We start from the raw sequence: 27,140 nt of genomic DNA, 5'->3' as shown, positions 1-27,140 counted from the left end.
GGACCCAAGCCCATCTCCGAGTGCTCTTCTCCTTTCTTTAACATTTCACACCAGAACACAGGCACGTCCAAGAACGTGTCCTGTGGAACACTGGTGTATCCCCATCCTCCCTCCACACGTGTGCCAAGTGCCCTGGGCTCAGGAGGTGTGGCTGCCTTCAGGAGACGCCGAAGGCAAGCCCCAGTTTGCAGGGTATGTGTGATTGGATTACACACATCGTGCCTTTCTTAGCTGGTTCAATACCTCACTTCTCGGGTGCGTGACTCGGTTTAAACTTAGTGAAGCTCTCTGAGCATTTCCAGAGCCACAACACACCGAGGACTGTCCACCAAAGGAAGCAGAGTCCTCAAGGAGAGGACTCTCCAAGGAGAGGGGGGGCGGGCCCAGGCCTCTGCTAGTTCCTTTGTGTCTCATGGCGGGTGGGCCCACAGCTTTCAGAGCTGATGACCACCTTCTGACTCCAGTTCAGAAATGGGTCAGGCTCAGAGAGGCTGAGGGACGCTTGCAGAGGCAACCAGAGCCAAGTCTCAACCCCGGCATTACGTCTCCCCACCACAGCTGCCTGGCTGAAAGAAGCAGATGCATTCTAAGCAACACTCGCCATCCTTCTCCCTCATGTGAAATTCAATCAACTGAATCCAACTCATCCACATTCTGGAGCGAAGGCAAGAACCTTAGGTAGGGCCTCAAAACACTCCAGTCTGTGACAAAGAGGGATACAACCTCCCGCTATCTCCTCCTCACCCCCTGCTTAAAAAATGTCTACCCTTGAAAACATCTCCTCCAGTAGTTACTTCCAGGGAAATGCAAACCAAATCGTCAGTGGGCAGGTGGGGTGACAGCCCCTCCACTCTCCAGATTCAGTGTGACCTTGGGCCAGCACAGAGAGACGTATAAAAGGGTTTGTAGGTGGTTGCTGTAATGTCAGCTCCGAGTCTTGAATGCACCTGGGGATGCCTTCTGCAAGTTGCTCCCAAGGGACAAAGTTTCCCCGCTCATGCTCAGTAATCCTGACCCTCCAAGGATCTCCCAGTTATGTGGATCCACGAATAAAGGGTATGTAACAGTAAGGGCCCAGCAGCAACTGGGCCCTGCCAGGCCCCCAGCTAGCAGAGACGTCTTTAGGCCTGTCTTCCTCAGATGGACACCTGAGCTCCCTGTGGCCCCGCAGGGGGAATAGGTGGGCTGGGCCAGCAAGCCTGGGCTCCCTTGATCTGCCCCCTTCCCTTTCATACCAGCCTGATGCTGAATCCTGGCCTTTCTTACCAGGAAGGGGGGGCCTAGAAACCCCTCAATCCATGCAGTAACTATGCCACTAGCTACAGGCATGCCCACACCAGACAATACTTAACTCATTTCTCATCTCTCTGAGCTGAGTCAAGATGCAGCCTCAGAATCCTCTAACTCCATGCCCAAGAGAGCCCTAAATGACAGAGTGAAACAGGCACATCATATGGAACTTGTCTATCTCTTCGCAGGCTTTTCCCAAGTGGGGAAACTGAGGCCTAGAGGGATCAAGCAACTTGCCCAAAGCCTCCTAACGCCAAGACCAGGGGCCTGGGCTACTACTCTTCTAGAACGGCTAATCCAACAGCACCGTGGGCATTGCCACTCGTTGCTACAAAGAGTCCCCTAGACCCTTCACCGTCCCTGCCCTTCACAGCTGGGCACAAGACGCCTACACTTTGGCTGCTGGCCTGCGGCCCTCCGGCCTCCTGCCATCCTTCTCCAGCCCACTCTTCCCAGTCCCTGAGGAGACCAGCCACCGCCTCCCTGCCGGTGTGCAGACCAGCCTGGCTCCCAGCACAGCGGGCCTCAGCCGTCCGTAATTCCTGCTTGTGAGGCTCTGTCAGGCGCAGCGATTAGACGGCTGCCTGCTTAATGACAGGGCGACGGCTGCATTCACTCAGAGCCGCAGAAGCAATTACCTTGAAAATGGGGGTCACAGGCCCTACTCGTTGGCTTTAATTGAATTCCAATATCTGCCTGGAGCTGCCTTGACCTAACTTGTAGCTTCCTAAATACTACTTAAAGGAAGTGGAGTTAATCCAAGCAGTGCTTCTTCCCCAATTTCCCTCTTTTCCTAGAACTTAAAAAATTCTTTTCATAAGAGGATTTTTATCCAAGAGGGGAAACAGGGGGAGAGGGGACCCCACTGTGGCCACTGCCCAGAGGGGAGGGCTTGTCCCAAAAAGAGGATGGGGACAAGGATCTGGGAGAGGGGAAATTTCGTCTGTCAAAACGCACAACACGCTCGCGGCCCCTGCGGCCCCCTCCTGCCACTGTCATCGGCAGAGCCACTGAGACAGGAACTGATCGCTGAGACTAAAGACGCAGGACGGGGCCTCGCCCTGGGCTGGGGAGTTGGCCCTGGGCCTCGCCCAGCTTTGTCCCTAAAGAGTGTGTGACCGTCCATGAATCACGTTACCACTCTTAAAAACAAGGGCCCTGTCAGGGTGCCCAACCCTCGGCAGGATGGCTCTGCATGAGGCCCGACACAAAACCGTAAATGTACTTAAAACATTGAGTTTTTGTTGTTGTTTTCATTAGTGTTTGTGTATTTAATGAATGGCCCACGACAACTCCTCTTCTCCCAGTGTGGCCCAGGGATGCCCAAAGGTTGGACAGCCCTGAAGAGAGAGCAGAAGTTCTCCACCAGGAGACACTGTTGGGTGTCGTAGTGGGGTGGGGGCTGCTGCTGAGCACCCTGCAGTACAAACGACAGCCCTGCCCCCACCAAAGCATCGGGCCCCAACACTGGGCTAGGTGATCCTAAGGAAACTTCAAACGTTACACTATTATGATTTTCCCCCTGGGGGTGCTGCCCACCAAAACTCAATAGCTAAAAACACTGACCATTAGCTCACAGACCCCTTCCCAGAGACCCCTCCGTCCTCCCCACATAACAGATGCAGGTCTGCTCCTCCACCAGCGTCACCAGGGCCAGCCTAGTGCTTCATACCCACCCCAGCAGCATTCAGCAGCTGCCACAGGGCACCGGAAGTTCAGGACCATGGAACCATCCCGAGTCCCAGTGGTGTGATGGGGGGTCAGGACCAGCATTACCCTGTAACCCTGACCTCAGGCTCCGGGCACTCCTGGCCCAGAGAGATGAGCTGCTCCACCCTCTCCTTTTATAGATGGAGAAACTGAGGCTGGAGGAAGAGATGGGCCTGTCCAAGTCCCATGGGAAAGGATATAACGAGAACCTAAGTTTCCAACTTTCTGCCACGAAATGGAAAACCGAGTGTTACCAGCCACCCCACTAAGCAGAGGACTCTGGGGCCTGCAGTTCCACCTTGAAATAGTGACCTCACATCAAGAAAAAAGGAATGAAGACCAACCAGGATCCCAGAATGTTCAGGCAGAAAGGGGCCTCAGCCAACCAAGTCCACTGTTTCCCAAGCCTGAATATCCTTCGGAACGATCTGGAAAACTTCCAAAAAACAGACTCCAGTCCGACCTCCAGACCTATGGGAAAGAACTCTGTGGCCAGCCCTTAAATCCATATGGTGCGGAGCCGCTCAGGGACCTGACCCGCCTCTCTGTGGACGGGAAGTGGTGATTTCACTCAGCCCTGAATTTTATCATTTTAGGGACAATACGTGAATAGGTGCACTCCAGAGTAAACACCACGTCTGAAGTCACACTGAAGAGCTGTTTTTCCTCAGATGTCTATCTTAAGCATCTGCAGTCTCAACCAAAGTAGGAAACAAGAGAAAGACGCTATCTACATCCAAGAAATACTTTATAGATACAAGCCAGGTAGGGGCTGGGGAGAGACCTGGCTTCTTTCTTTCACAAAGGGCCCAGACTGGAAGTGGGCCCCACAAAGAGCTCTGGGACACTCTTTCCTGTTTGTTTGACCTAGAAGGTCAGGATGAGCTGTCTGGGCGCCCCGGCTGGAATTCACGAGGGCACGTAAGGAATGCTCAGGCAGGAGCCGAGTGCACGGGACAGCAAGGCCCAACCCCAAATTCCACAGCACGTTTCACATCAACAGTTCAGCAGAGACAGTTCTGACCCCGGTGGCCGAAGAAGGGCAGCCCTTTGCCAGGGAGGGGCCCAGAGCAGACAGGCCCCTGGGGACCCGCACCAGTCAGCCTGGCCTTGGAGGTGGTCTCGGAGCCCACTCCCCTCAATGCTGGGAACACCAAAAGTGGAGGGAAGACAGGGATGATGAATTTAGAGACAGATGTGAGAACTATCTGGCACCCTTTTAATTCGGGGACTGGGAGGCAACTGGGGACCCAGTGGGGAGAGAGCCCCAAATGGATCCAAGCCCACGAAATGCTTTAGGAGCCGGAGTCCTGGGGCTGCCGTTCTTTGAGGCCAGCTAAGATCAAAATCAATCTCTGGTTATGATAAATGAGAGGAATAAAAGGGCTATACACACGGTGAGAGGCAGATTGGGGAGTCCACGTACCCCGATGATGGCATTCAGCTCTGTCATGGTGACCTGCTTGGCTCGTTCCACAGCCTGCGCCACCTGTTGCTGGTGCTGGAGGGAACAGGGAGGGGTTAGCAGCGGCTGCTGGGGACAGGCAGTGGCTGAGCCCCAACAGAAGGCAGAGGAGGCCCACTGCGCTGGCACAGAAACGGACGGGATGGGGACAGGGCCCTTCTACTTTCTTCTTTAACCCTTATCAATGAGCACGTATTACTTTTGTAATCAGAACTTACTATAAATTGCTGTAAGTTAAAATATAAATGAGCCAAAAGATGGGTATTAGCCAATCACCTTCCCTCCAGCACACATGCAAAGACACTCCCTCCCATGCATCTGAGTATGAGCGGGACACGGAACACACTACTGAATGACTATTGGCGCTCTAAGTGCGCTAACAGTATCACAGTCACGCAGGGGCCTGCCCACACTGTTGGGGTGTCTGCAGCTGTCATTCAAGGGTTCAGAAGAAAAGCACATGTATCTAAGTGGAGTCAAATCTGTATCTAAACAGAGAGAAAAGAAAAACATATGTCTAGGTAGAAAGAGGAAGAAAATCGGCAAAACGAGCCCGAATGTAAGCAGCGGGTGGACTCTGGGTGACAGCGACGCGCCCCCGTTACATCCATCGGCTGCAGCGAAGGCACCGCTCTGGTGGGGGCGGCCGTGAGAAAGCTCTGTGCTTTCCACTCACTTTTGCTATGAATTTAAACTACTCTAAAAAAACCAGTCCTTTTTAAAAAAAGAAACTTTTTTCTGGTGCATTTGTTCCTCTCAGCCTCGAGGCAACACCCCCTTTGTAGACAGCCCTCTTTCTGCCTGGGCTGTGAGAACACAGCTCCACCCCGAATTCAGTCCCTTGATGGTCACTCCTCTGACTCAGACCCAGGGCTTCAGGGGGAGCTGAGAAGGTCCCTGCCACAGAGGGGCGCGGAGGGCAGGGCCGGCCTCAGCTGGAGCAGGCTCCGCTGCATGGGAACGGGCCTCTCGGGTCACCCGCCTGTCTCCCCTGTGCCAAGAAACTTCCTTGGACACGTCTCCACTAGCTCAGCTCCTGGGTCAGGCAGGGGCCCCTTAGAATATGAGTTAGAAAGGGATGTGACCAAGAAAGCCATGCCTTTGCCAAGTATACTCTATCCTGAAGGGTGGGCTTCCTTTCGGGTGTTGGTTCCCCTCATAGGGTCTGGCTCTTGGCACTGACTGGCCAGGCTTCCTGGCTCCTAGACAGCTCCAGGTGTGGGATTTGGCGCACATGGAAGCAGCGGTTGGCTTGGATAGTCCGTGGGGGGCACAGAGGCACCCACTGACCAATGCTACCCCGGCTGCAGGCCAGAACCCCGCCCTCTGGACTCGGGCAGTGGCCGAGAACTCGTTCTACCGGAAGAGTAAGCGAACTGTCCCTCTGATATGGCTCCCTGCCCCTGCGCTGGCTGGAGAAGGCTCAGTAAAACCCTAGGCTGTGAACTTCAACTTCAGCGGGTACAAATGAACAGGGGCGGGGGCTCTGGTGAGACACAACCAGCCAGTGGGCTGTTTTGGAAATTAAAGGAAGACACAGCAAAAGGAGGTCTTACCTCTTGTGACAGGAAAGGCATGATCTGTGCTAAAATCGTGTTCAGCCTCTTGGCAATCTCTGTCTGCAAAAGAAAAGAGACCTCATAAAGCTCAGGCAAATGAGTCAAGTTGCCGAAACGGCAGACAGTACAAGTGAAAAGCGCCCCCAACCACAGACCGTCCCAGCAGCTCCGTCTTTTCCGCTCTCCTCAGAAGCCTCTCAGCTAAATTGTGGCACAAAGAAATCTTCCAACTCCCCCCAGGCAGGCTGCCTCCATCTGGGGGAGCTCCGATTTCCTACCACGTCTGTTTGGGTCAGAATAGAGTTTGTCTCCTGTGGACAGAAGCCCCAATGAAAAACAAAGCAACAGAAACAAGAACAACTGCGCACACCCGGCGCACCCTGGCACACCTATTACAAGAGAGAGAGGCAGTGCAGTGAGGCAGGGAACGCCAGACCCAGGACCCCCATGGCAACAGCAGAACAGGCTCCTGGACAAATCAGGAGGTGACAGGAAGCCCCTGGGTCCCCTGGGGCCAGACTCGCACAAGATGTTACATGGCTTGAAGGTCTCCTGCGCCCCCGTTTTGCGTTTCTGCCTCTCCCATCTACATGCTGCCCAGCTTGAAATCTCAGTTAACACTGCCATTTTCTAGGGTGAAGCACTGCCTCTCCTAAACAGCTGCTCAGGAGGTAACTCTTTAGATCCCTAAGCCTTCACAGAAGTTCACCATAGAAGGCAGATCCATCCTCTGCCCCACCCCCAACACTCCAGATATCACCACAGTTAGAAAAACACCAACTGTTTCTGCCACAGTGTCCTGTGACCCTCAGATCAAGAGTGGCTACAAGACAGCGGTGCTGAACGACTGACTGAGCCAGACGAAAAAGGTGTAGGCCCAGCACAGACAAGTCCCATGACTGCTTTTCCTGTCTCATTCTAAATCCTGATGCCACCACGACTGAGGCCCCAGAGCTGGCTTCAAAGCTCTCATCAGCACACAGCAATCTTCCAGAGACAAAACCATGACAACAGCCTCTACACATGTGATCATCTGCACGTCAAATTATTCCGGGTGAGAAATCCTTGTGCACTTAAAATAAAAACAACACTGTCTATTGGCTTCCAAACAGACCCTGGACCTCTGGACCTGGGCGGGGTGGGTGCGTGGAGAATGCCTGGGGACCTTCAGCCCCGAGCCAGCACTAAGGAGGACGCCTGTGGTCTGTGAAGAGACAGGCCATCCACTAGGAACCCGAGAGGCCTCTGCAGCCATGTCCTGGGGCTGCCGGCCACCGCCACACAGGGAGTGTGTTCCCTGCATGAGGGCCTCCTGGGTGGGGACAACCGATTGCTACTCTCCGGGAATTCTCAGATTCTCAGGCACAGATTCTCCTGAAGGGTGAACAGGGCCAAGGTTTCTCACTGTGGGCATCTGGAGTGGAACAATTCTTTGTTGTGAAGGACTGTCCCTTGTATCCCAGAGCAACTGAGTGTTGATAACGGTTCCCACTGCCAGGGGGGTGGGGGAGCGTCACGGGACCCATAGCCATATCTGCGCATTTGGGGCACATTCTAGCAAGGACACTGACCTCAGGGCTCCTCCACCTCAGTGCCACCGACATTTGGGGCTGAACAGTTCTTTGCTGTGTGGGGGCTGTTCTGAGCAGCGTATGGCTTTTAGCAGCATCCCTGGACTCCACCCACTACACACCTGTCATTCATATTGTAAGGAGCCTGGGAGGATTGCTCAGTATTTACTGTATAAATTGTCAATCTAGGTAAGTAGGAGGAGTCAACTCCAAAATAAGAGTTCTTTCTCATTTCTGTTCATTTTTCCCTCCTCTATTGACTGACAGTGGGGAAGGAGAATGATGTATAAATGTCAGAGTTGTGCCCTAACGGGTGTGGCTCAGTGAGCTGGGCACTGTCCTGCAAACCGAAAGGTCACCAGTTCGGTCGGGGCACATGCTCAGGTTGTGGGCCAGGTCCCTGGTTAGGGGCCTGAGGGGCAACCAATTGATGTTTTTCTCTCACATCAGTGTTTCTCTCCCTCTCTTTCCCTCTCTCAAAAAATAAAATAAATAAAATCTTAAAAAAAAAAGTCAGCGTCCTCTGCGGCAGGAGTTCTAGCAACCATCAGCTATCCCGCACCCCAGTCCAACGCTGCAGAGCAACGGGATCACTGAACTGTCACACACTGATGTGCCCAATAGGAGGAGAAAGACCTATCAGAAATAGACAAACGAACAGACTAGATGCATTGCTTAGGAAGCTCATCAGTCCAAGGCCTCTCACCTCTAATAACCAGCACAGCAATGTCTAGCATGGAGGAGGTGCTCCACAAATGTTTAGCTACAAGAATCTCGCCGGCCTCCCCGCATTTCGTTCTCACAGTGCTGAGCGCCCCCCAGCTGCTGCCCCGGGCCGGCCCCAGTGTGGCCATCATCTGGGGCAGGGGCCACGGTGGATGGAGCGCCGACCTACACCGGGGACCTGGCGTGGGCAGCAGTCAAGCCCTCTGCCAACAGGGCGAGGCAGTGCCGTCTAACCATACCCACCGTGAGCCGCCTTGGAGGGTCTCTGGCTGCAGCCCCTCCCCACAGCCAGCAGGGCAAGCAGCAGGCTCAAATCTTCCTGGTCGTCCCGGGGTAGGTGGTTATGAAAGGGTTCCCCACTACCACCCACTTCCTTTAGCAGACAGGCCAACTGTCAGAGTCTTGGTAGTTACAGGAAAAAGGAGCTTACCTTCCCCTTCCCCACACCCGGTGGCAAACAGAGCCACAGGCTTCCCCTGAGTGGATGCATCTTCCCCCGAGGCCTGGCAGGAGCCCAGCATCCTCTCCTTACGAGGAAAGGGATCTGCCAGGATTTCCCGTAGCCACACCTGACTTGGCGTCCAGGCTACCAGGTGACCACACAGCACCACCAGAGCAAGTTCAGGCTCACCCTCGCACTGCTCTGAAAGCAGTTTCTGCCCCCTCCACCTGCCTCCACGCACCACAAACACCAACCGAGGCCACCGGAACAGCTCCACACAGGTGTGAGATGCTCTGAGAACGCCCACACAGGTATGAGGGCATTCAGGCTCTCTCCTGGGCTTGTCCTCAATGAAGAGAGGCCTTACTGGCTGGCAGTTAGAACTCGGGTTTACCACCAGAAGAGACTGGACAGGGTTGGGGGCCGGCAGAGAAAAGGGGGTGGTCTTACACTTGGAGACCTATTATAACAAACCACAGCTTCCTTGTCCTTGAGTACAGGGGTTTCTCAGGCTTGGGGGGTGGTTGGGGTGGAGAAAGTACCCAAACTGCATTCCTCTGCCACTGCGCCATCACCTGCTGCTGAGTAGCACTCCCCTCCCCATCCCCCTAAAAATGGAAGCAGACGAGCCTTGCCCATCTCTACACAGGCCACCCGACCCTGAGTACGGCTCCGGTGAGTCAGCAAATGAACAGGAAAACTGTTCGCCGAATGACTTCTTTCACGATGATTTCTCGGAGGGTGGCCATAGCAAGAGGGGAAGCTCCTGAAAATAGAAAGTTGGCCGGACAGAATCACTCGTAACAACAATGCCAACAATAACAGCTAACATCCGCAGCCCCAGCTGTTCCAAGCATTTCACGTGTGAACATACCATCATCCTACACGGAAGGCGCTTTTTACAATCTCCATCTTTCAGATGAGGAAACTGACACTCGGCAGTTAAGCAACATCACTAAATCACTTCCTACCAAGAAGCCCAATTTCCACATTTTGAGAGCACTTGGAGAAGTATTTTTGAAAGAAAAACTACCATCAGGGTTAATGATCAACAGCATTTGTGACTAAAGCAGCTGTTGAAACAGTGTTTTATCCAACTCGAACACCAGTTCCAAGAGGGGAGGGAAACCAAGCCGAGTGGCTTCCGCAATCGGGGCAGTCGCCACCCACAAACAGGAGGGCGATCAAGGGCTGGAAACTCCTCCGGGCAGCTCAGGGCACTCTGTTATCGCCAAGGCCACCCTCCATCCTTCCCTCCATCTCAGTCCCGCCAAACCACCGCCTCTAAGCCAGAGCTTCAGCCTCAAAGTGGCCGGTGCCCACGGCAGAGAAACGGCTGCCTGTGGAAAAAGGTGTTTGGGGAGACTGATGCTGCCTTTGAACGTTTCCTTTCAAGTGTGCTTCAAAGAAGGCGGCTTGGCTGGTGGAAAACCACTGTTGCTNCGCCAAGGCCACCCTCCATCCTTCCCTCCATCTCAGTCCCGCCAAACCACCGCCTCTAAGCCAGAGCTTCAGCCTCAAAGTGGCCGGTGGCCACGGCAGAGAAACGGCTGCCTGTGGAAAAAGGTGTTTGGGGAGACTGATGCTGCCTTTGAACGTTTCCTTTCAAGTGTGCTTCAAAGAAGGCGGCTTGGCTGGTGGAAAACCACTGTTGCTCAGAAGAAACTAATCTACGACACGCAGACACTCCAGAGATGCTGCGAAATTCAGACTCTGCACTCCCAGCTGGGCATTGGAGTAACATCTGCCCCGTGTCTCTGCTGAGATTGTTAGGCAGATGAATGAGGGAAACAAGATAGTGGGGGGCAAGTGTAATTTCCCAAAGAGCAATCTGCTCAACATGCCTTAGGAGCTCCCATTTGCCCCATCACCTCCTTATCAAAGCAGGACCCTTAAACATCTTGCCGTAAACTGAGGGTACTTGAGCATCCTAAAAGTATTTCTCCCCTACCCAGCACGCTGGCGTGCGCTCTGCTGCTGCTTACCACTCTCGGGCCTTGGACCCAGCACACTAAGTGAACGGAAAGGGAACCTGCTGGTGGTCCTCACCCACAGCAACCTCTTGCCCCTGGCCTCAGCACCCAGCTGGCTTTGGACGGCACCCCTCACCCCCCCCCCGCCCCCATTTAGCTGACTGCTCAAGGCGCAGCGGACAGCCCCTTCCATCAGAGGGTCTCTCCACTACTCCGTTTTCAACTGCCCAGGCGGCTGTACCAGCTGGCTCTTGAAAATGTGCACTTTTTAACCTCAGCCAACTAAAAACAAGGAGAGGGAGAAACCTGCCACTTTAAAGAGTATGTTATGACTCAAAACCACACAGATGTGACCTGGCTCCTACTCCCGGCTCTGCCTCCATCCAGTTGTAAGGCTTTGGGCAAATCACTCCCCTCCGCTGGGCTTCAGTGTTGTTCGTCTGCAAAACTAAGGGACACGCTGGATAACTTCCATTTGGAGTCTAGAATACTTGACATTTCTGAACTGCTCTGTGACTTTTCCCTTCCTCCACAGAGTTCAGTAAGAGAGCACAGAGTGAGTTTGGAGGACGAGCAGAGAAGCAAGCCACCTCAAGACGTGGAGTGACGCTGGGCTGGGCTCAGTCCCACAACCAGTCTTCAGAGCAGGAGCCATTTACATGGGACCGTCACAAAACTGCACACACCTGTCACAGAGCACTGATGTCCTACATCAGTGCGTGTCAACAACTGTCTGGGTTCTCTGATTCATGAAGGAAGACTGCTTGTGAGCTCAAGACAGCCAGGCAAGGCCTCCTCAAGATACACCGTTTAGTGGCAAGCATCAGCAACTTCCATGTCTGCGAGACACCAAGGGTCCACCGCGAGGCAGCTGGTTTCATTTTACAACCAGCACTCCTTCCTGGGACAATCAGGGTGGCGTGCTGGGAATCCGGACTCCCGTGTGTGCGTGTGTGAGAAAAACTAGATGAGGAAAAGACGCCTGACTACGTGAACACGGGTTACACTCCCCAGCCAGGTGGAAAGGTTTTCAACTCAGCCCTGAGCCTGGCAAGCCAAGTGACCTCTAAGAAGACACATCTGGGGTCTGGGCCTCAGGTCATGCTTCCTGAAGCATGTGCGTTTGGGAGGGAGACGCGCTCTGCTCTGGGGTTCCTGAATTTGAATCAGATTTAACCTGGTTCTCTGACTCAAGTCCTGCCTGGGGTGTTCAAAGTCAATCTGCTTCATCTTGAATGAAAATGACAGGAACACAGGGAGGGCTGGGGGGCTGTGCAAAAGGGGGAGGCCCCAGCAGCCGGGGGCCACGGTCACCCAGCCATCAGATGTTGGTGAATTGCAGCACAATGTGTCTGGGCAACTTTAACTTAAAACACCCTACCGAGTTTCCAAGACAATTTCTAAAGTGATAGGCCCTCAGTTACCGAACTACAAGATGACTCTCCTTGCCCGGCAGTTTTTCTCCCCAGACTAAGCTGAAAAAAAAAAAAAAAGAGCAAGTGGGTGTTTTATTGCCGATGGGAGGGAAGCCCAGGGACAGGGAGGGGTGAGACCTCCGGCAAAAGCCAGCACGGCATTCCCAGGCCCCCGCCACGGGCTCTAGGGGAATGTGGAACCAGTGACTTTAAGAGGGGGGCAAATACATACACGCTCCACTTAGCAACTGAGGGAGATAATGACCCCTGTTCCTGGAGGGGCTGGGAGGGTTACATCACAGATCACTCAGTGATAGGGGAGCCCCCTTAAAGGCCCTTTTAGCACTGACATATTGATCAAATTATATATAACTACAACACCATTAAATATTTATGTTTCCGAAGAAGCCTGCTGAATTCTTTATGCTGGGAGGGCTTCGCACAAGAAAAGGCCCAGCCCTGGTGTGACCCTGAGGATCTGCCTCCCGTGGGAGGGAAGGGGATGCTGGCTGGGGCCAGCCTGGGACGGACGCTGCACGCACCAGACCCCAGGTCCTTCACACGGGGGGAGGGTGGCGGTGAGGACCCGACACAACACCCCCCGCCAGCTACATTAGAGAGACAAGGGAGTGCCAGGTGCGGAGTTTGGGACATGGCCCTGCCGTGTGCTTCCCTAAAAGGAATGTGCCTTCGTCTCTCCCCCACCAGAAATCTCAGATGTTTTCTGCCAAGAGTCTAGGGAAGAAGCGAACTGGAAATAGTAAGGCCAAGTGAGGAGGTGGGAAATGGTGGGGAGGGAGGAAGATTCCGGGCCACCGACCTTGGAAAGAGCTGGCAACGCAAAACCCAGAGACCTGCACTCCAGCCTCAGGCTCTGTCACCCCATCTCAAAAACGAATTCAGTGCTGTGCACAAGTGCGTGCCCCATCCGCGGAAGCACGGGGCTAGATACCACTCCACGGGAGGGACCCTGGCCCGGATGACAGCTAAGTCCCTCCCTGGCTCTAAGACTCTAAGACTTGCATTTCTCAGGCTCTCAGTTACCATCCGCAGGGCTTCCTGTTAACAAGATCCAGTAATCTTTAAATATTTGTTCACTTTTAATTTCTTGGTTCCCAAACACATTAAACTCTGCTCGCCTCCCCCCCCCACACTTCGGGGGGTGGCCTCAAAGAGCTTGTCTGTGTAGACAGAATGGGAAAGTCTTTTCAGAGTACACCTTCCAACACTGCCCATTCATCCCAGGCGCCAGCACCCCTACCCCCACCTCCCCTCAGATAACCCGCCCCCCTTCCCAGATCCCACCAGCCTACTCCCACAAGGAGGAAAAATTCTCAACTCATCCCTCAGGTTGCCACAGCAAACCCTCACCTAATCCTCCCCCCAACGTTACGCAAATCTCCCCTTGCGCCTGGAGAGGCTGTAAAAATCACATTGCCCTTGCAGAGGCGGCCTCTTAAATTTTGGGGGTCTCCCCATGAGGGCAGTACTGCAAATGAAATATTGGCCATGACCTTTGAAAGACAAGGGCTCTCTAGGAAACCTGGGTGGCAGGAGAGGGAACACGAGGTGTAGAGGAGGGGACAGACTGTGGACAGAAACAGAGCTCCTTTCATCCACCTACCACTCGTGCACAGCCAGAGCCCCTGCTGGTCCCTTGCAGAGCAGAGGGTCCTCTCATCCCAAACAAGGGGGACAGGAGTGGTGGCATCTCACAGGCCATCAAAATCAAAGCCAGTCATTTAGAACCGGTTGTACCATGGGCTTCCTCTCAAACCCACTGCCTCCCCCAAACCACCGTCCCGCTGGGCTGGCCGAGTTTTCCCTCAGGATAAAAACACACAGTTGAAAAGCTGTGAACAAGGCTTATCAAGGATTCAGAAGGGCAAGGAGATAAGGCCGAAACACTTCGAACTCCGAGCCTAGAGAGACAGTCAGGGCGTGACAAGCCGTTTACTACTGTGCGTCCCAGCCACTGACCTGAGTGGCTTCCCGCTGCTCAGGCCCTTCCCGTAATCCAAATTCAGCAGGTTTGTTATCTCTCCCCACAGCTAATTCCCCCCATCCCTGCTTTATCCTCTCTCCTCCAAGCCCTTTCTTTGCCCACGCCCCTTCCCTCCCCTCACATTGAAAGTATCCATACTGCGAGATGAAGAAAATGCTTAAGCTACATTAAAGACACTTTAAAATAAAGGTTTATGACACATTTCTTTCTAGAATTACAATTTTTACAGCCAACAGGCTTCTCTCCGAAACCCCAAAAAGGCTTCTTTCCTTTGCTGAAAGTCCGTAATGCCACAGAGAGTTAGGGAGAAGTTGGGTTATGTTCCCAATCTGGAACATAACCCCACTCGAGTCCCCCACAAAGCGCACACTGTGCATCCAAGTATGGGGCCAAGCAGCGTGCAGAATTCGCTGGGCTTCTGTGAACACCAGTGGGCCTGTCCCCCAGGGAACGCGCAGCCTTGTCAGTCCACACTACTCTGCTCACCCTGCCCCCACCAGCCCCAATTTAACAGCACAGGCCTTTCACACCATGCTCTGAGGCTTCCATCCTGCTGTTTGCTCGTCTGGACCAAATGCCTATTGTTTTAGGTTCCTCAGATGAAAATGTCTTCTTATCTGTTTGACAAACAATCAGTGGTACTTAGGGTTATATTATAACCCATGGTATTTGGAAGATCAAAACTTCCAAGCTCTTTAGCCTCAACAAAAGCCTTCTTTCTGGCTTTACTTTGTGATGGTGGTTGTGGTCGCTGCCCCAGGACTCCCGAACAGCTGTCCACTGGGGAGAGAAGGACAAAGCCAGATGCCAGACCCAAAGGGCTTGCCCCGCCCCTGGTCTTCCCCAATGCTGGGAACACCCTCTTTTTCTACACCCATCAATGGATGTAACTGGTAAAGGGAGGTAAACCACCAAAGGGAGGTTTTGGTGACAGTGGGTGGAGAGAGCCTCTCCCCAAAACGTTGTTGCGTCTTTAAAGTAATGAAGCTGGTTGGAGTGAAGGGGAGGGAGGTATGTGTTCTCAGGCAAAATCTTCAGGGCTGAATAAATGGGGCCCCTGGGTAAACCCCTAAGCCTGGATGAGCCTCCACTTGAGAAGATAAATCTCTGCCCCCCCCCACATGTCCAAAGGGGCCTCTGCACAAAAACAGCCATCTAGAATATCTGATTTGAAAGGGGCTTAGAGGTCCCTGACCTGACTCTCCAAAAGGAGGACCCTTCCCGCACAACCCCCACAAAGGTGGCTTCTGCCAAAACACCCAGTGACAGCTAGGAAGCCTGCCTGCCTACTGTGCTGTGCTGACTGTGCAACTTCCCTAGCAAACAAAAGAATTCAAAATCAATCTCGGTGAGAAGCGCCAGGTCCTAAGAACCCTCAAGCAGGCGGCGCAGCCCTCCCCTGTGTGTGCTGTCTCGCCAGGGGTGGACTCACAGCCACAAATCTGGGGAATCATCCTTACTGGACGGCAGGAAAAGCCCCTTCCCAAAGCTTCTCCCTAGCCCCAACTTAAAAAAAAAAAAAAAACATTCACTTTGGAAGGCAAAAGAAGTAGCCAACAGCAAAGAGAGAAGGGAAGAAAGCGTCTTGGCTGTGAGTCTCAGAGAGCATTTGCCGAAAACAAGATATTGTCCCTTTAAGCGTATAAAAACAAGGCCCTTGAGCACGCAGTTCTCACTCTGGTACACAATTATGGGTGCTTTCAGCTGTCTAGCACTACTTCAAGTGCGCTCTTAAACCAGACTGTCAATGGCATGTTGAAAGCTATTTTGCTGGCTGCTATCATTAATAGCAAAGTGGAGAGCTGGGCTGATGAGAATTAAATATGGGGGAGGGGGCAGGTCACAACCAGTTATTACGGAATTATCAATACGAGAAAGGAGACAACGCCACATTAGGAAATAAAGTTCAAACCAGCATATTCCGGTGAGGACGCAGACAGGGGAGGCGAGGCCGCAGAAGCGCACAGTGTCCCCCACCCCCACCCCAGGCAGATGGACTCAGGCCAGCCCTGGAGAGCCATATGGGGCCACAGAGTCGGGAGTGTGAGAGCAGAGAGGCCTCGGAGATCGCCGCTGCAGAAGGTCACCACCTCGCCTCACTCCGCTCCACACTATTCCTAAGACTTGTGGACTTGGGGCTTCCGGAGTACACGGCCTGCCTTTCCACGGAGCCGCTGCCACCCCGAGGGGTCTCCAATGCTGCTGCAGCCTGTAAGCCCTGCCCTCCCTCTGACACACAAGTAACAGCCCTCAGGGGCAGCCCCTTGCCCAGGAAGAAGAAGCTGTTCTATCCCGAGCCCTCCTCCTGTGTCACTGGGGCCATGTTAGCACTTACCTCACCGCATTGCAATGACTTATTTAGATGCCCAGCTCCCCAGTAGAGAGGGAAGGGTGTCTCTTTCACCAGCGTCAGCCCACACCCGGCACATCCCGGTCCCCTAATCACCATTTTGGGAATGAAGCCAACCCCCTCATTTGACTGATGAAGAAACTGAATGCTGAGCAGTAGGAGGAAGCCTGAAGAGCCAGCAGCCAGCCCACAATTAAAACCCCCACTTCCTACTCACAGGGCACAGGGAATCAGAATCCTGCCCTGAGTAACGAAAAATAAACATTGTCTACTGAGCAACTACTCTGTGCTAAGTGCACATAGTAGACACCTCAGCAGAGGGCCTTCCTCCATGACCACAAAAACGAGACAGCGAAGTGGGGGAAAGAACATCACCATTGCCAGGTCGCAGGGGAAACCCCACTGAGACTGGGCCTGGATCACCTTTTGCTTCCTGGAGTCCCAGGGTTTTGTACAGCTGATGGGACAAGAAAACGTTTTCCTAGGCAGGAACAAAATGGGGAGGGAGGTATGTGTGCTCAGGCAAAATCTTCAGGGCTGAATAAATGGGGCCCCTGGGTAAACCCCTAAGCCTGGATGAGCCTCCACTTGAGAAGATAAATCTCTGCCCCACAAGGGGCATGTGACAGAAACCCTGACACAGACTAGACCCTTCCTATAGGAGGTGAGTAGGAAGGGGTCCACAGAGAAAGAGCTCTGCGCAATCCGGACCCCCCTCATCCAGACGGTCCACAGAAAGAATCTCAAATTAGGAGCCAGGTTCCCTCCTAGTAGAGTTCTGTAATGGGTATAGAGTGAGGACAAGGGAGCGTCTGCCCATCTCCCAGGTCATTTGGTGATCAAACAGGCGAGAAGAGAAAGACCCAGTGAAGCGCCACCCCCCACCTGGTACAACACCATCAGCAACAAATGGAAGCTGGAGAAGGCAGGAAGTCTTGAAGGGTAGGGGCTAGGCTTCTTCCAAGGTGGACAGGACAAAGTGAAGACAGAGCTGAGCTCAGCAGAGCCCAAAGCCGAGTGAGGTGGGGACCCAGGACAGTGGCAGGAGCTGTGAGTAGGGGAGCCTGCTCCAGGGAAGAGTGGCAAGGCAGGAAAAGACAGATGGAAACCGGAGTGCAGAGGGCTTCTTAGATGCCAGCACTGTGACCAAAAAACGATACCGGGAGCTCTTCTTAGTTCAACAAAGGTGTCACACAAACAGGTGTCCCCATCAACTTAGAGGGTGGTCACCTTCTCTCCACCAAGGCAGAGCACTCCTGGGCAGGGTCTTGGTAACTTTGCCATCTGCTGGCTCCCTCACAATGGTCACAGAACTTCAAGCTGTCCTACATAGAGATCTCCTAGCCCAAGCCCCTCATTACTTGCAGGAGATGACGCAGAGAGGGCGGTGACTAATGGAGCTTTCCCCTCTCTCCCTCAGCCCTGTGTTCAGGGCCACCCCCATGGGTTTCTGTAGCCTCAAGTAGAAAGTTCACAGGCTTGACCACTCTACCTCCTCCATGAACCTTACTTCCGGGACCTTTCCTACTTACACATTCCATGTATTATCCGCACCTCACATCGCTAATTGTGCAAGTAGCTAGCAATTCAGAAGAGGACCACAGCCAGAGGTTCAGCTGATATGGTTGGTTATACAACCCAAAGTGGGGTACTTTGGACCTTGGTGTAGCTGGGTTTGTAGCCTTAGGCTCTTGAGATAACAGCACAAAAAGAAGCAACCATAATTAAAGGCACAGAGTGCATCGTTAGCTCACACTCTTTTAGTCCTGAGTCTGGCTACAGAGACCGGGGTTAAGAGGAAAGGCTGCGGGGGCAGCTCTGCTGCTCACATGGGACTGGAAGACCAGCTCCCAGCTGGGCCTCAGCTTCCTCATCTGTATCTTGAAAGGTCTGGGTGGGAAGCCACAGGGCTTTCCCAGCTCCGGCACAGCAAAAGGAAATCAGAGGAAGAGTCACTCGGTTTCTAGAAAAAGGTGACCTTACAGTGCTGGCTTGAGGCTGTCTCCAAATCAAAGCCCTCAAGTCCTCTTTCAAACCCTCAGCACTCACTGGCAGAGGATGCAAAGTGGCCTGATGACGCGTCTGTTTCTAAGTGGCTTTGTGATTTGTGGCTGACATCGCAAAGCCTGCGCAGGAACAAGATGGGAACTGATGTCCTCGCCTCCCTGGCCTCGCTGAATCACCCTCGACATTCTGCCTGGGAGCAAGGGCTTGGAGGAGGCGAGTGACCTCTTCGAATCTTTAGGCCAGGCCTGTGATTCTGTAATCTTCGCTTTACCATAATTAGGGACAAAGGCAGAGGAGTGGGAGGAGAAACCATTTATTACTTCTCTGGGGTTTGACAGCCTGGAAAAAGAACAAGAGGCAGACAGAGACACAGCCAGGAGAGGAGCCAGCCACAGTGAATTTAACCTCTCAGTAAAATAGAAATGGGCTAGATGTACCTTATCAGCTGCCCTCTGTCAATACAGGGCCCATCTGACAGTAGCTGTGGTTCCCAACTAATAGGCATTTCCCATGGTGGGAGTGGTAAGAGGATGTGCGTGCGAGAAAGCAGACTAAGGACCGCCACACTTCCCAAGGTGCTAACTCTGGAGATCATCTATTATATAAAAAGTACAGACAGTCCTTACCCCCAGCCCTGAGCTGAAAGATGAAGAATCCAGCCTGTTTGTTCCAGGCAGATGTAATCACACGAACAGTCAAGTCTAGAGGGCAGGACACTGCATGAATAATTCAAGCACTCCAGTCACTTGATTGTGTGTGCAGATAAAACACCAGTCAACCGCTAAACAGGTCAGCTGATAAACTTGTTTGCTCAGGCCTAACCACCATCCGCCAAATGCACCCAAGACCCACACTACAATTAGTGGCCCGGTTTTCTTCTGCAGCAGAAAGCTCACAAGCCCAGGGAGTGGCCGGCCCCATCAGGTCAGGGTTGCACTTCTCAGCAGAGCTTTCATCACCTCCTTGTCTCTTTGTTCCTACACAGCCACAGGGTGACTTCACCCAACTCAGAGATTGCCATGAACCGGGCAAAGGCACAGCATTCAGAACACACACATTCGTGCTGGGAAGGAAACCGGAACTGAGGCTGGAAGGCAAAGGTGAGGAGGGAAGGATGAAGCACCAGGCTGGGAATCTAGAGGCACGGATCTCAGCCTCAGCTCTGCCCACTTGGCGTCCCTGAAGCCTCCTTTCCTGGCCTATAAAAGGGGACAGAGAATCCATCTATCTGCCTCTGGCAGCTGACAGGATTAAATGAGCCGATGCAGCCAAACCTCAGGCATTCTCCCCCTAAGAACCCTGTTTGGGGAATGGCCAGAAGCCCCAGATGCACACAGCTGCTCTTTATGAAAACCCCACCACCAAATGCGTTAAGGTGGCTGGCTAACTCTTCTGAGTTCAGTGTCCTCAGGACTCTGGGAACAGCTGTGCTCCACCAGCCAAGATGGATTTCCTGTGCCAGAGAACCATTCACTCCCAGACCCGGGGAGGAACACCTCAACACGCGACAACATATTACACCTTAATTATGAAGCTCTTAGAATAACTGCTGCTATAAATTTTAAACCTGAGTACAATTACTCTCTTTAAACACACCCAAGATATTAAACGCTGACGGGGGTGGGGGGGAGAGGTGGGAAAAGGGAGGAGACGGCACCTTGCACAACACGCCAAGGTACATGAACACCGGGGACCCCAGTTCCACTTCGAGCAAAATCCTATCGCACTGGTCAAAACTGGTTAGTTCCACCTCAGGTTGGGCCGAACGATTCTGCCCAGAAGAGACACCTTTACATACACCGTGGTACCTGCTCATGATTTCTAAATCATAAACAGATACGACTTCCTTCTGCGATCTCCACGGAGATGTGTGCCTTCCTAAAGAGCTAATCCCTCGGGAAGCCACAAGCTGACTTCCCACGTGGCCCGGTACACTCGGGCCCCTTTCTGGCTGCCCCCTTCCCCCAACACTGGAGCTCCCTCCAGGAGGAGAAAGGAAACTACAGATTGAGAAGGCTCTACACGAGCCACTGGAGCAGGCAGGAGTCTCAGAGCATTCCAGAGTTCACCTGCCCTTCTCACCTGCCCTAGGTCCTGCCCCCTGAAAGAGCAAAATTGAAACCTTGTAAACGGCTGTTAATTTACAGCAGAAAATCCATTCAAGTCACGGTCACCAAAGGCTAGCATGAGTCAACAGCCTTCTGAGATTTCAAGAACAGCAATTGTTAAAAAGAACAACAGGCCTGTGCCATTTATACGTGCCAACACTAATCGCTGGCCAAGCTAAATTATAGGCAGCCTCTCCTTGGAGCACAAATACACAAACAGGCCTTTTCAAACGCCCAGCCTAGCACCAGGGACTACTTACTGATATGCACCCAGATAAAGGGTGTTTGTATTTGCTCAGTTTGAGGTATACTGTTATTAGAAGAGGGACAATAAGAGGTAGTTTACATATCCACCAAGCAGCACCACACTAGCTAAACTGGTTTGACTTCAGGATTTCAAAGGTGAGCTCAACTCCCAGTCATCTCAAAAGTCCTGGCCAGGCTGCCCCTGGGCAAGTTACTTCACCTCTGCTCTTCACCTCCCTCCTCTGTAAAATGGGAAGGAGGCTGCCTTCAATTAAGAAGAGATGGGAAAGCTCCCTCATAAATGCAGGGCATTAGGATTTTATTTCATTCCAGTTATATTTTTAAGCAGTTAGTGACTTGTTCCATTTGAGTTTTGACAGCTCAGCTTAGCTTTTAAGACTCTTGAAGTTTAATCTTATCAAAGCAGAAAGAACATCACATTTTTTGCACGGGCGGGCGGGCAGGCAGGCAAGCAAGCAAACACACACACACACCCCCTCTCCTGCATTTCCTCTTGAGAATTTTACATTAAAACAGATAAAAGCAGCCAGCCACTTCTGGGTTTCAGGAGTTCTAAAGCAGACCCTGAAAGTACAACTTTGCCATTGCTCCTTTATCCTCCACCAAAATCTGAGACAAGGACAAATTTCACAAGCTTGAAAGCTCCATGTTCAAGAAATCAGCAAAGCCGCAGACCCTGTATTTCAAGGACTGGATCCATTCACTCTTCAAGGATAAGTAGGAGGCAGAGAAAAACTAGGCTCATTTTCCAACAGGAGGGGCCATGACAAACCATGCATTATATAACTTTTTAAACACTGTATATAGCTATTTTAAAGGAGAAAAGTACTTACCTGCTTGTGCATTTCAATGTTCAAGCCATAGGACATCTCATAGTACTACAAGTGAAAACAACTGCTATTAACAGACAACACAGAAATCTCTTCCATTTTCCTAAATCAGCTTTGGGGATGGTTTTGGTCCAATTGTACTCTCAGGACACATTTGCTAAAGTTCTTTACATCAACCCCCAAAGCCAGTGATAGAATGGTTTCAGGGCTGAGTCCCAGTTGAGTGCTGTTCTCTACAGAACATTATACACCCAGTCGCCAGAGAAGCTGGGCCCGCCCTCCCTCCCACAAGCACCGCATGTGCCATATATCCTGTTTGTACAAGGTTCAGGTTCAACAGGGAATCGTATGTACACTGGGACCCTCTTGTCCTCTGAGAGTTATTTAGTAATGTGTCAAAGGCCTCTTATGTGGAAAGCTGTGCAGGGAGCCGCTTAAGTGCTTTCCATGCCCTTTCACAGAGGGATGATGTAAACTGGCTGGAACAGACACTGGGAAAAGGGGAGAGTGGCCATCTACCGCCCTGGGGCCGATAAGATTCTCAGTTGGGAAATCCCTGAGAAGGCAGTGGAGGCTCTTCCCCCACTCCCAGAAAGGTCTGGGGAAGGAAAGAGGTAGACGGCTTTTGGCCCACTCTGGCTACATCCCTGGGCGGCAAGTTTCCAAACATTCCCAGGAGGGCTTTAAGGGAGATTTTCATCCAACCCCTGACTTGGGCTAATTGAGCCCTGTTCTACTTGCCAAGACAGGGCAACCAGCCCTCTGGGAAACCTTCAAAGTATGAACTAAAGGGGCACAAAGGCATCGCAGAAGGGCGGCCCTGGGGCTTGGGTTTCTCTTTCTGCCCCTCTTTCAACCACCCCTCCAGCGGGCCCTGGGGGCGTGAGGGGCGTGGGGGCCGTGGCGGCCGTGGCGGAATCGGACCAGCCAGCCTCCCTGCCAGCCAGCCCAGCCCTCACAGCCTCTCACCATCACATAATGGCGTTGCATCTCCGTCTTCTCGTTCGCCAGCTTGTCGTACTCCACTTTGAGGCTGCAAGGGCAGAAGCAGCAAGGCTCAGGCCTGGGGCGTGCCCAGCCCCCCAAGGCCCCAAACGGGGGCCTCCGAGAACCCCTTTTCCACTTCCCTGATGCCCCCCATTACCCCGCAGCCTCAGGTCGAAGGCGAGTTAAACAACTAAAACTTCCCGAGGCAGAGTGAAGAGACTGATACCGGCCACAGGGAGGCAGGACCCTGACGCTCGCTCTCGACCTCCAGAATGCGCAACAAGCCCACCCAAGACCCGGACTCACACCCCAGGGACCCGGCAGGCGGCGCGGGGAGCCGGGAGGCTGCGGGCAGCCAAGGGTTAAGGCGCCGCGCCTGGAAAGGGGAAACAAAAGGCGGAGGCCCGTCTGCCCCACTACCCCGAGGTCGGGAGCCCCCACCGTCTCCGCGGGGGTTGGCAGGAGCCAAGTGGGGACGTCCCCTCCCCATCAGCCCCGGGGCGGCCCCCAGCGGCCTTACCTGTGATATTGAGCTTGCAGAAACTGGAATTCGTCTTTGATCCTGTCACAAGACTCAGCCACCGTGAATTTAAATCCCGGCTGCCCGGGTTGATGGGGAGCCTGGAGCCCGCGAGGACCAGACAGGGAGGGGGAAGGGAAAAGGGGGCTCAGACGGGGCTCCAACCGCCCGCGACCCTCTGCAGCTGCCTCTAGTTACCCTTCCCCCAGCCCCCAGCCCACCGGAGAGGACACCATCTCAGCCGAGAACCTTCCCAGCAAGTTTCTCGTCTCCCCTACGGGCCAGGAGCGGGGTGCCCCAACCCCTCCCTATTGGCTGCAGGGCTCCTATCCCTTTCAGGAAGGGACCCCCCCCACCCCCCGCCGCATTCCCAAGTAAGGTGGGGGCGGGGGAAACACGCGGCTAAGTTGGGAGACGTAGGGGAGGGAGCAGGGACAGCATGAAAACAAACAGGTCCCTGGGAACACAGGCAGCCCCCCATGCCCCTCGGGTGGAATGAACCTCCTCTCTCAACAGCGCCCCCCCCTCGAGTCCCCTTTGTGTGAGCGCGCGCGCGCTCGCTCGCGCGCGCGCGCGCACACACACACACACACACACACACACGAGAAAGGTAGCAACAAGCAAAATGGAGGTGCCAGATAAACTGCCTCGTTTACCCAGCCACGATAGATGCTTAAATAAACCGAATTGCAATTACTCACCGGATGTCTGCCTTGCGGATACATGGCAGGGAGGGGTCGTGATTCTGAGATCGTGGAAGCACCGAGAGCCCGGGCCGGGGAGGTGCGGGGGAGAGGGGAACCAAGCCCGAGAGGGGGGCGGCGGGCAAACCGAGAGCTCGCCCCCGGCCCCCCCAGCCCGCTCTCGCAGCGAAATCCCAGAGTCGGGCGCCCACCCCAAACGAAGACAAAGAGCCGTGGAGCGGGCGGCAAAGTCGTTGGCGGGCGCCGAGGCCGGGTGGCAGGCGCGGGCTTTGTGAGCCTAAGGCTCGGCGGTCTGCGGCCAGCAGCCTTCCCCAGGCTGCGTGGAGGGCGTCAGAACCGGGAGCTGAGCGGACATCGTCTCCTCCCCGGAGGGTACAGCGCAGGGTCCCGAGGCCAAAGCCTCTTCTGGGGCGAGTGCGGGCCCCCTCCAATTACTCAGGTGGGAGGGGGACGCGCCGGGGCAGCCCCAGCATTCGCGGCGTGTGGGTCCAAGCCTAGAGGTGGCTGTCGGCTTGAAGAGGAAGAAGGTCGGCTCCGAGGTATCGGCTAGGGGCCGTAGAAGCTCTGGCGGGTGAGGGCGGGAGCCGGGCTCCCGACGCCCCCCCTCGGAGAGGAGAGCCTGCTGTTCCGTCTGCTACTGCTGCTACTGCTGCTGCTGCTACTGCTGCTGGTGCTGGTGCTGGTGCTGCTGCTGCTGCTGGTGCTGCTGCTGGTGCTGCCGCCGCCGCCGCCAGCCCTTCCCAGGGCCGAGGAGGAAACTCCGGCTCAATGAGTGCAAATCGGCCGACTTGGCATCCTAACTCCAGCGGGCACAGGAAGCCTCCTCAAAAGGATCCTAGCTGTTCCCAGCTCAAGCGCCGTGTCTCCAACGAGGAGCACTCGACGCCGCCTCCGCCACCTCGGAGCGCTCCGGCGGTAGAAAGAACGCCGGAGGGGAGACGCAGCCCGACACTCCGGAGCTCTACGGCTTCCTTCCCCTCGGCTCCGCTTAGTTCTTCGGTCTGCACCCCGACAAACCCCTCAAACACACACACACACACACACACGCACCCCAAAGAGTGCCCCGGACTTGCGGATACCACACACAGACAGACAAGGGGGGACGAGCACGAGGTCTGAACTGCCGCGAGAGCAGTTCCAAATAGGGACTGAAAAGTAACAAAATAATGTGGCAGCTTCACCCGCGCTGGCCAATGGGAACTCAGGGCCCCCACGTGGGGCCACTGGGCTCGGCCTGCGACTGGGCGCCGCCAGGCGCAACGTCACAATGCCCTCTTGTGTCTAAAACTATGCATGAAAAGTAGCAATCAGGCCCTACCCGCTGGTGACTTTCGCATGAGAGTGAAAAACAGCGCTCCTCAGATCAGGAATTAACCGAAAGGCATATAATAAATAGATATATATTATAGTCCTGGGCTGCTAGAGTTTTTTCCACTTCTTACCCCCCCCCCCACGATCTTCTAGCAAATAACTATTTGGCGGGAGGGGAAAGAGAGAAGACAGGAATAATAACAAAAGGGAAAAAAAGACAAGCTGTACAGTCCTCAAAACCTGTGGCTGGTGTAATGTATCAGTTTATTCTGCGGTGGCGGCAAACGATTCCTCCCTTTAATCTCATTAGGTCTGCAGAGCAGTCCAATTAGATACTATACAAAACAAACAAAATCACTTTGTCACTTTAATGTTTTCACTTCACAAGATTTAGGACGAAGAAAATGGTGGCTCCCAAAGTTGTATCCCACCTTTAAAAGTTTGCTCATAACTGAGGGTGTCCCTTCTCCTTAGCACCCCCACCCCCTATAGCCCCCAACTATTCTTTGTTCATTCGTCCTTCTTTTCGGAAAGCCAAATAAACACGTCTTTGATGTGCGGCGAATGCCTGCGAAGAGAAGTCTGGGGAACTCTTACTCGGACGGCAGTGTAGAAGGGCGGGCCCGGCTGCCAGCGGACAACCGGCTCAGTTTGCACTGTCCCCACTCGGGACTCTTTTCTAGTGGGATAAGCGACGCCCTGACCGCAGCTCCTTACTGTGCGCCAAGGCCGGAGGAGAGGAGTGGCGTACCCGCCCCGCCCCGACCTGGGTGCTCCGAGTTCCGACCCGGTTTTCTCAGCCTGTCGCGCCTCGGTGGAGGGCCTGTGGAGGGGCGTGNTTACTCGGAGGGCAGTGTAGAAGGGCGGGCCCGGCTGCCGGCGGACAACCGGCTCAGTTTGCACTGTCCCCACTCGGGACTCTTTTCTAGTGGGATAAGCGACGCCCTGACCGCAGCTCCTTACTGTGCGCCAAGGCCGGAGGAGAGGAGTGGCGTACCCGCCCCGCCCCGACCTGGGTGCTCCGAGTTCCGACCCGGTTTTCTCAGCCTGTCGCGCCTCGGTGGAGGGCCTGTGGAGGGGCGTGCGAGCATGCCTGCGGGAGTTGGGCCCTCAGCCTCCACGCCCCCCGGGGGGTGGGGCACAGACGCTCACCCACCCCCGTGCGCGCCTCCAGGACTCCCCGCGAGGTCTTAGAGAACGCAACAGACCACTCAACTCCCGGGCCAGTTTGCCCGCAAACTGATAGCCTAGCTTTCAAGGGCTCGGGGTTACATCAGGGCGGACGAGCCACGGGGAAGCAACTCCCAAACAGCTCCGAAGCTGAAGTGGCCGCACCTCTGACCCCGCGGGCGCCTCCGCGTGGGCGGGCCCAGGTGGTCCCCGGGTCTCTCTCCAGCATCTCTGCCAACCCGCAGGCACCCCAGGTCAGTGGCGGCCGCCCCCGCCTCAGGATCTATACTTTCCCCTCATTAGAAGCTGAGTTCGCTTATGCATCTTAATGAGGAGCTGCTAGTGAGCTTGTGCTCGGAGGCTGGTGCGTAGGGAGTTACACGTGAGCGCCAGCCTCGGAGCTGAACTTCTCGCACCGGCTCCGGCCGCCCTCCCCAGCAGCGCTCCTCTCTTCATTTATTTATTTTCCTAAATAAAATCATAAATCGTGTGCGGCGCGCACCGAAGGGGAGGGTGGGGAGAAACCCAGCTCGACAGATGCGAGAATCTGGCCGCAGCATTCATTAGACACAAAATGGCTCCTCTTTGGTGCTTCCTTTTTCCCTCCCCCTTTTCTGCCCTCCCCCTTACGTCACGGGTGGGCGCTCCCGCTTCCTACCAGCCCCTCCTCTTTCTCACTCTTGCCCCCACGTGGGGCCACCAGCCCCGCCCTCCAAGCCAGGCCCGAAAG

General features: G+C 54.2%; 1 protein-coding gene across 13 annotated transcripts in view; it reads right to left on the bottom strand.

The window, feature by feature from the left end:
* The window catches only part of TLE3 (TLE family member 3, transcriptional corepressor), a 45,291-nt gene extending 20,206 nt beyond the window's left edge, over positions 1–25,085 (bottom strand). For 7 of the 13 annotated variants that reach the window (XM_037047167.1, XM_037047172.1, XM_037047171.1 and 4 more), the window contains exons 1-6: positions 23,927–25,085; positions 23,226–23,326; positions 22,688–22,751; positions 21,722–21,766; positions 6,022–6,084; positions 4,397–4,501 (exon numbers count right to left, since the gene is read on the bottom strand). In XM_037047167.1, coding sequence (XP_036903062.1) covers positions 4,397–4,501; positions 6,022–6,084; positions 21,722–21,766; positions 22,688–22,751; positions 23,226–23,326; positions 23,927–23,950 — 402 coding nt within the window. In that variant the 5' untranslated portion in view covers positions 23,951–25,085. The remainder of the gene's footprint in view (positions 1–4,396; positions 4,502–6,021; positions 6,085–21,721; positions 21,767–22,687; positions 22,752–23,225; positions 23,327–23,926) is intronic. The other 6 variants (XM_037047173.1, XM_037047177.1, XM_037047179.1 and 3 more) reach the window with 1 other exon arrangement.
* Between the last annotated feature and the right edge of the window lie 2,055 nt (positions 25,086–27,140).

The sequence above is a fragment of the Sturnira hondurensis genome, unplaced genomic scaffold, assembly GCF_014824575.4.
Source record: "Sturnira hondurensis isolate 20B ecotype Veracruz unplaced genomic scaffold, ASM1482457v3 Scaffold0005329, whole genome shotgun sequence".
Lineage (NCBI taxonomy): Eukaryota > Metazoa > Chordata > Mammalia > Chiroptera > Phyllostomidae > Sturnira > Sturnira hondurensis.
Note: the sequence above shows the minus strand (reverse complement) of the source record. Positions and strands in the feature narration are given on the sequence as shown.